At 50.8% G+C, this 8,909-nt stretch overlaps 1 protein-coding gene across 1 annotated transcript; it reads left to right on the top strand.

The window, feature by feature from the left end:
• Positions 1 to 597: 597 nt before the first annotated feature.
• LOC111542413 (histone H3.3) lies at positions 598 to 3,484 on the top strand. Its single transcript, XM_023211796.3, has 4 exons — positions 598 to 872; positions 1,341 to 1,478; positions 1,561 to 1,714; positions 1,801 to 3,484. Exons 2-4 carry the CDS (start codon positions 1,351 to 1,353, stop codon positions 1,927 to 1,929), a joined length of 411 nt encoding a protein of 136 aa, XP_023067564.1. The 5' UTR covers positions 598 to 872; positions 1,341 to 1,350; the 3' UTR covers positions 1,930 to 3,484.
• Positions 3,485 to 8,909: the final 5,425 nt, after the last annotated feature.

Genomic DNA, 8,909 nt, shown 5'->3' with positions numbered 1-8,909 from the left:
ATAATTCAAGTAACATGTTGCTTAAGTTACTTCTTGTTTAATCATATGGAAATCACAAAATATTTTGTGACACCTTAAAAACATGCGAAACAGTTCCTCTAATTTATTAACATATTTATTTGTATCTGTTATTTACCCCTTCCCACCCCACCAAGGGACCTGCTTTTGGTTAAAAATGTATGTGCATGATAATTGAAATACTTGATAATATGATTTACTGAATTCTAATTCTCACACTACGCACTTAACGATCAAAATATTATGAAAGGTAAATAATATAGGGAACACATTTTATTTTACATCGGAAAATATTTACAAAAAATTTGTTAAAGTAGCCTCTCAGCATTCGCTTGATGCCTGTAAGTTTAGACTCCTGCTCATCTTGATAAGAGACCAATGCAATTCATTTGCATTGACTTTCTATTGCAGAGCTTTGGAACCAAGGGAAGGATCCAAACATAGCTCCATTTTATCCAATCAGAAGGGCCGCTCAGTGTTAAACTCTGATTCGTCCATTCCTCTTTGCATCCATCCAATCATTAGGCGACTTTAACAGCCAATCAGCGGCCTAGATATGCACCAATCATGGAACAGTGCCGAAGCACGGCCTTTGTGTCGGGGGATGTCAGCGCGTCGGCGAAAGCGCCCACCAATAAAAAAAGTCGTTGGTGTATGCAAATAAGGGTTCTATGACGCAGAGACGCAGCGTGAAGCGTGCCTATAAAAACGGAGGCGTCGAGGGGGCCTGGAGCGCAGAGCGGTTTGGTCGTTCGTTGGGCTGGTGTCGGTTCTTGGTTCGGCGATTGCGGCTTTTCTTCGGGCAGCGGAAGCGGCGCGGCGGTCGGAGAAGTGGCCTAAAACTTGGGCGTTGGGTAGGCGTTCGTGGGGTTGCCCGTGGCTGCAGGTTCTGCCAACCGTTGCCGCCGCGGGCCGCGGCCGTTGGGAGCCGAGCGGCGGGGGCTGTTCGGGCAGCTGGTGTCGGGTCGGGTGTGGGGTCGGGAGGTTTCCCCTTGGGGCTTTGTTCCGGAACCGTGTCCCCGCCTTTTCCTGGCGGTGATTCAGAGGTCCCGACGCCGGATTCCGGGCAGTCGGGCCTCCGCCCGTCAAAGGAGGGAAGTGACTCCTCCCTATACTCCCCCTCCCGGGGGAGGCTGCCGCTCCTTGCAGCCTGAGTCATTAGGGGAGGGGGAGGAGGTTGGCGGCCCTCGGCCATCTGCCGCCGCGAGGTGGGGCACTGGGAGGCGGGAGGCCCGGCGGAGGGGCCAGGGCCTGTTCCCCCACAGCCCCGGGGTGCGGCCCGGGTGAGTGCGGCGGCATTATTTTCGGGGCGTCTTTCTTAGGTGAAAGAAAATGGCCCGAACCAAGCAGACTGCTCGTAAATCCACCGGTGGGAAAGCCCCCCGCAAACAACTGGCTACAAAAGCCGCCAGGAAAAGCGCTCCCTCTACCGGCGGGGTGAAGAAGCCTCATCGCTACAGGTAGGCCGGGCGGGGAACAATGGCCCGCCGGTGGACGGCTTTGTGCGGCGGCGTCTGCTCACCCCTCCCCTGCTCGCTGCAGGCCCGGGACCGTGGCGCTTCGAGAGATTCGTCGTTATCAGAAGTCGACCGAGCTGCTCATCCGGAAGCTGCCCTTCCAGAGGTTGGTGAGGGAGATCGCTCAGGATTTCAAAACCGACCTGAGGTTTCAGAGCGCGGCCATTGGTGCGCTGCAGGTAAGACAAAGGCCTGGAGTCGGGGGACGGCTGGGCGGTTTCCGCTCCCCGAGGGGGATTAATACTGTGGCTCTTGTCCTCAACAGGAGGCTAGCGAAGCGTACCTGGTGGGTCTGTTTGAAGATACTAATCTGTGTGCCATCCATGCTAAGAGAGTCACCATCATGCCCAAAGACATCCAGTTGGCTCGCCGGATACGGGGAGAGAGAGCTTAAGTGAAGGCAGTTTTTATGGCGTTTTGTAGTAAATTCTGTAAAATACTTTGGTTTAATTTGTGACTTTTTTTGTAAGAAGTTGTTTATAATATGTTGCATTTGTACTTAAGTCATTCCATCTTTCACTCAGGATGAATGCGAAAAGTGACTGTTCACAGACCTCAGTGATGTGAGCACTGTTGCTCAGGAGTGACAAGTTGCTAATATGCAGAAGGGATGGGTGATATTTCTTGCTTCTCATGATGCATGTTTCTGTATGTTAATGACTTGTTGGGTAGCTATTAAGGTACTAAAATTGATAAATGTGTACAGGGTCCTTTTGCAATAAAACTGGTTATGACTTGATCCAAGTGTTTAACAATTGGGGCTGTTAAGTCTGACCATACATCACTGTGATAGAATGTGGGCTTTTTCAAGGGTGAAGATACAAGTCTTAACCACAGTGTAACTTACAGTTTCCTTTAAAAAAAAAAAAAAAAAAAGTAAACCTGGCAGCTATAGAATACACTATGTGCATTTATAATAGCTATTTTATATATTGTAGTGTCAACATTTTTAAATTAAATGTTTTACATTCACAAGTGGTGGGGAGTCTTGTCATTAAGGTGTGTGTAATTTAGAGTCCAGTTGGTTTTCTTCTGACTGCACTTGTTCTCATAGTAGTAAAATGCTATGCGCATTTATACCTTGCATAAGTCCTCATTCTACCACATGTTAACCCTCTAGCTGATAATGCAAACACTAACTGGGGGATTTTATTTATAAGGGCTCTAGAAACAAATACAAGTTATTCACACCAGCATCATCTATTAACTAATATTCTGAACTAGTTAGTGCAGCTTTTCATTGTGTTGTGTGGTTGGTCTCATAACTAGGTTGAGTTTTTCTCCTCTGCTAAGAGGAAACAGTACCGAAGTTCTTTTTCTTGTGGCATTTGTATTATAAAAACTTGCTGTGGGGGAGGAGCATAAAGCTCCAGCCCACTGAACCTCTGCCAATTAAGATGGTGTTGGGTTAGGTTACATCTGGTTACTGTCCTGGGAAAATCATTTTTATAGAGATGGCCTTCCAAGTGGTTTTAAAATTTATCTTATTGAAGTTTTTAGGTCAATTATGTATGTTGACTAAATTTACAAATAAACTTGTTTATCCAACTAAGTGTCCAAAACCTAAATTGAATGTGCTAAGTTTTCACATGTCCCATTATCTAGGTCCTTGTATACTAATGTTTTGAGCTTAGCTCATTTCAGGTGTTGCTTGGTAGACAAACCTTTTATTTACAAAGATACTGTAGAAAGCATGTGAACAGCTCTCTGCTTATTAAGATGCCATAATATTGCCGTATTTGCAGTGTGAGTTAAGACAAACTATCAATAAGCTTTTCCCCCCACTCCCGTTCCATAGCATAGAAGCCCACAGGTGTAGAACTCACTTGGGCCACAAAAGCATAGTATGTGGATGTCAGCGAGACAGCATGAGAGCCAGCAGTCATCAAAGCATACCTGTTTGAAGCTAGCGACTGCTTAAAGTTCTGCCCCATTAAAATTGCTTTCTCGAAAGTTTGGGTTAGTTTCAAATTTAAGATTTTAGAGGGAAGGTAGAGTAGGTATCTTTCAGGTCGTGATAATGAGCTCCTATGAAAGAATGTAATGTGACAGCTCTGGAACAAGCACTCTAATGATTCCTCACAGTGTGTTTCAGAATGAGATTAAGATCAGACGTTGGAATGTGCTGTGCTCTGGAGTGTCTGGAAACAAGTACAGCAACCTGGCTATGGTGATGAGTTAGCTTCTGTTTACTATCTGTGACAACCCAAGTGGGTGACACTAGTGAACCTTCTCCCGTAGTCTGCAGGCTGGCATAGAAGGTTCTCGGATTATATTGGGCAGCTTGCAGTCTGCCGAAGTAGCAACTTGCCTTTCCACGCTTGGCTTGAGCACTCAACCCAGAAGGCAAAGATAGCTTTTGGTTGTAGGTAGCTGCCTGTATGGGATATCCCTCGGTAAGGGTAAAGGAGCAAAGCAGAAGTTGGGGCTGATGCAGGTATCCTATGCCCTTGATGGATGAGACTAAAATAAAAGTTTTGAAGTTAAGATTTTCTCATTTTGTCAATGGTTTTCATTCGAATGATAATGTCTTTTAAAAAATTTGGGGAAATGTCCAAAAGGCACTCACTTCTGATTCAGCTGGGGCTGGGATGTGCGCCTTCAGTAGTAAGGAAGCTCCCTATTGAGGTGACCTCAGTGACAGTTTCCCCGGGACAGTGCCAATCTGTGCCTGTTGAAGTGGTGTATTTATTTTGAGGAGTCTCTGTTGCCAGGCTGGAGTACAGTGGTGCAATCTCAGCTTGCTGCAACCCCCGCCTCCCAGGTTCAAGCAAGTCTCCTGCCTGAGCATCCTGAGCAGCTGGGACTACAGGCAAACACCACTATACCCAGCTAATTTTTGTGTTTTTAGTAGAGACGGGGTTTCACCATGTTGGCCAGGATGGTCTCGGTCTCTTGACCTCATGATCCGCCCACCTCAGCCTCCCAAAGTGCTGGGATTACAGTCGTGAGCCACCGTTCCCGGCCAGTGTATTTACTTTTTAGAAACGGGGTCTCCCTATGTTGCCCAGGTTGGTCTCAAACTCGAGCTCCCAAAGTGCTAGGATTACAGGTGTGAGCCGCTAGGCCCGGCCTGAAGTGTATTTAATAGTGCCTCTGTTTACTGTCCTCTGTCCCAATTTGGCAAATTATGCGGTCGTTCTACCTACCCATAGCATGGTGATGTGAGGTGGGGACCCAGCGAATCTTGTGTAGGGACATGTCTCAGGAAAATAAGGTCAAATTGCTTACCCACCAATATTCTAATTATACCACCTTCAATCTGAAAATGGGACGTAATTTGTTTTGTCCCTTAAACTTCAATTATCTGGTCCACATAGCAGTCAGTTTTGGGATGAAGCAGGGCTGTTTTACCCAGCACCAGGGGTCCCCAGTGTAACTACAAAATAGGGAAAAGGAGAGGTGAAGAGGAAGATGGGAGAAATAAAGGGCAACAAGTGTTCCCTCACCAAGAGTGGACCCGGCTTCTGACGTGCAACTTCATCATGAACAAGTCTTCGAGCCACCTTCCCGAAGACACAGGCTAAGGGCTTCAGGACAAGTGGAGTGGCTTGGTTTTCAGAATTTTTGGGGGCCAGAGTCCTGTCAGGACCTTGGGTAATTTTAGCACCTGGCCCACTGGTCCTGGCCTAGGGACCATCAGCCAAAGGGAAGGAGAAGAGGCCCTGAACTGACTGCCTGGATTGGAAGTTAACAGTTTCCCACTCATCGATTCACTGGATGATTCCCCAACAGCAGTCTCTGCTGCTCAGCTCCCCCTGCCTGGCTCCTTGCACGCACTGCCTGGTGTCAGGTGTCAGGGTGGGGTCTTGCAGCCCTGGGAAAACAGTTCCTTTCTCCTGAATCACCTTCAGGTAGGTGAGGAGAGGGAGGAACACTGCAGAACACCAGTCAGCTGCCTGCAATTCAATCAGCAGGAAACAAGGGCTTGCCCTATGGTTTCTGCAAGATGGTCCTGGCCTGTGTTCAGATTCAGAGACTGAGGCCTATGGCCAGTCTAGCCCGCCATACAGAAGCATCAGGTGGGGAGTTTTCACCCCTTCTGCAGTTGTCTTACAGGGGGTGCTGTGGTCCACCAGGCATGAGACCCTTGAGCCCCTATCCTGGGCATTCTCTCCCCATCCCTTGGGGCGGGAGCATTTTAATCAACTTGCCAAAGGAGTCGCAGCCCACCTCTCTCAGCCCCACCCCAGGCACTGATCAGTCCCACTGACGCTGAGCTGGCTGCACCTTGCCCGGGCCCTCAGCCTCTTCCCTCACCCCTGTGGTGCTCCTGCCTGCTTCTGTGGGCATTCCTCAGGGAGCTGCCCTGATCACAAGGATGTCACCAGCCTGGACCACTCTTAGGAAGCTGGGCCTGGCTTCTGACCAGCAACAGCTGCACAAAAGCTGGCCTTCCAGTGTCCTCCTCCAAGGCAAGGCTACAAGAAGGGGAGAAGGGGTAGGCCCCTGTCGGGTTGCCAACCCAAATTCTACGGCACCCTCAGAAGACTAAGGATGCCCTCTTCGTGGGCTGGGTGGCTGGCCTTTTCCCTCCCTGATCCCTTTGTCAGCAGGTCTGGGAAATGAGGGAGGCTGCAGGCCAAGGTGGGTGCAGCTGAGACAGCTCTGTGTTTATGCACAGAGGAGTTTGCACAAGGCCTCTATTGCGAGGGGCTGTGGTGTGAGAAGGGGCTGTGGTGTGAGAAGGGGCTGTGGAGTGAGAAGGGGCTGTGGAGTGAGAAGGGGCTGTGGAGTGAGAGAAGGGGCAGGGTACTCCTGCTGATGGCCCAGTAGCCCCTGGCTATCAGTGATCCCACCAGACACTCTCCCTCCAAGCAGAGAGTCACAGGATTTCTCTGGGATGTGCCCCAGCATGTCCTAGTGTCTTCATCTGAGCACTATGCCCAGTGGCCAGCAGGGGCCAGTCTTGCAGATCACGCACACCTGGGAGCAGCGCTTCTTAGCTGTCTCCCGCGCAGAGGTCTCTCCACTCGAGCCCAGCCTGCCTCCTACTTCATGACCCCTCCCCGTGGAGAAAGCTAAGGGGTCCTACAGTCACCCCCTACTGGGAAAGCAAGAAGTGGGGGCTTCAGTGAGGCTGTAGCTCCTGGAGGAGCAGTAAGGCCATGTGTCATCTGGAAAAGGGTGCAGAGTGAGGGACATGGTGAGGCAGCCAGGGTCTGGGGCCTTCTCGCTGGCAGTTGCTAGCTCTCATCAGGAAGCTGCAGTTCTGGGGATACGCACAGTGGGATGGAGGGTGGGCAGGAAGGGAGACGTTCATCTCAGATATCACCAGTACCAGGGACAAGAGGGCTCCGGGGAAGGAGAGGGAGATGGGCTGCAGGCTTAGGGCAGGGGGCCTTTGCTGAGGGGTGTGTGAGGGATTGTGCCTGTCCCCATGGAGGTGGAACCTGGGCTTCGTTAAATCCCTATTCACATATCACTTCCTCCGTTGGCCACACTTTCCCTCCATAAGCTCCTCTCTGCCAGGCACTGAGCCAGAGGGCCAAGCAGAGGGGTCAGGAGGGGCTTGGGTCCACAGCCCAGGCATCACGGCTCACAGGGCTCTCCCTCCCCAGTTCTGCACCTGCAGCTAGTCTCAATCCACCTGCCCACTGCCAGCGGCCTGAGGCGTGGGCAGCTGCAGTGCCAGCCAGCAGCTTTCCAGCCAGTGTGAGGCACAAGAGGAGACAGCCTCGGCCCTAAGCTGTCAGCTGCACCTTGTAGGTCTGGACATGCTCCTTGGCCAGCAGCAGGGTGGTTGTCATCCTAGAGGGCAGAACTTCAGGGACAGAGTTGGGGCAGCAAACAGAGACAAGACCTGCAGCTGGGTTATCTGAGCAGGGGCATCTGAGACCGGAGAGGGACGAGCAGCTCCGGTGCTCCGAAGGCAGGGAATGAGCGTGTCTGCCTCTGGAATCATGCCTGGCACACAGCAGAAGTTCCAGGAGTGACTGCTGACCAAACCAAATGGCCCCAGCAGCCCCCAAGCACAGCTGACTGGATCTGCTTCCAGTATTGGTGGCAAAGAATCAGTCTGGTTCCCAAAAGCTTTGGTTACTGGCCTGGTTTCCAAACCGAGAGTGTTTCGTGTAGGAACTGAGTCTGAGAGAGCAGCTGCCCCTCCTGTCTGTCACCAAGAGGCTGAGCTTTAACTCTTGACACTTTCGTAAGCAGAGGCCAGTAGAGCGGGGCTGCAGCAGTACAGGAAACAGGCTGAGAAAATGGGCTCAGGGGCCGGGCAAAGTGGCGCATGCCTGTAATCCCAACACTTTGGGAGGCTGAGGTGGGTGGATCCCTTGAGGCTGGGAGTTCAAACCCGGCTGGCTAGCATGGCAAAACGCCATCTCTACTAAAAACTCAAAAAGTAGCCAGGTGTGGTGGTGCATGCCTGTAATCCCAGCTACTCGGGAGGCTGAAAGAGGAGAATTGCTTGAACCTGGAAGGCGGAGGTTGCAGTGAGCTGAGATCATGCCACTGCACTCCAGCCTGGGCAACAGAATGAGACTCCATCTCAAAAACAAAAACAAAAACACACACACAAAAAAATGGCTGGGCGTGGTGGCTCACGCCTGTAATCCCAGCACTTTGGGAGGCTGAGACGGGCGGATCACAAGGTCAGGAGATCGAGACCATCCTGGCTAACACGGTGAAACCCTGTCTCTGCTAAAAATACAAAAAATTAACCAGGAATGGTGGCGGGCGCCTGTAGTCCCAGCTACTTGGGAGGCTGAGGCAGGAGAATGGTGTGAACCCGGGAGGCGGAGCTTGTAGTGAGCTGAGATCGCACCACTGCACTCCAGCCTAGGAGACAGAGCAAGACTCCGTCTCAAAAAAAAAAAGAAGCTGGTAGTAAACAAGCAGTGCTGCCCCGCAGGTGCATCCTGGTGAGATAACAGCCCTGCGATCTGGGCTTCCCATGGGCTCAATATTATTATCAATAGTCCAGACACTGTTATGAATATTAGAGAAGGGCAAAGGGAGCCCAGATCAGGAAATAGGTTAACCCTCTAGAGGAAACAATAAAAAGAATCTCCCAGAACGGGTGAGATGGTGAGGCATCTGCTGGGAGCAAGATGTCAGTCTCTGAAAACACTGGGAGCCGTGGACCTAAGTCCATCAGGGAATCAGGCTGTGACTGCAACGCAGAAGCCAGGGCTGCGTCAAGTGTATAGTTCTGTGAAACATAAACAAAGGTCAAGTTGAGCAAGGAGGGCACAAGGATTTGGTTTTTCTGTGGAAGACAGACGCCGACTCTCATGGAGAAGAGGCATTTTGGAGTGCCTGTCCTCAGTGGTAGGCCAGGTCTTGCCACGGCCTGGACAAACATTGTTAGAGCTGGGTGCAGTGGCTTATTCGTGTAACCTCAGCAACTTGGGAGGCTGAGGTGGG

The sequence above is a fragment of the Piliocolobus tephrosceles genome, chromosome 16 (assembly GCF_002776525.5).
Source record: "Piliocolobus tephrosceles isolate RC106 chromosome 16, ASM277652v3, whole genome shotgun sequence".
Taxonomy (NCBI): domain Eukaryota; kingdom Metazoa; phylum Chordata; class Mammalia; order Primates; family Cercopithecidae; genus Piliocolobus; species Piliocolobus tephrosceles.
This window is presented reverse-complemented; position numbering and strand designations above follow the sequence as displayed.

Coding starts and splice junctions, on each gene's coding strand:
- LOC111542413 (XM_023211796.3), top strand. CDS start 1,351: ATGGCCCGAACCAAGCAGACTGCTCGTAAATCCACCGGTGGGAAAGCC. Junction 1,479..1,560: donor AAGAAGCCTCATCGCTACAG/GTAGGCCGGGCG, acceptor TGCTCGCTGCAG/GCCCGGGACCGTGGCGCTTC. Junction 1,715..1,800: donor CGGCCATTGGTGCGCTGCAG/GTAAGACAAAGG, acceptor TGTCCTCAACAG/GAGGCTAGCGAAGCGTACCT.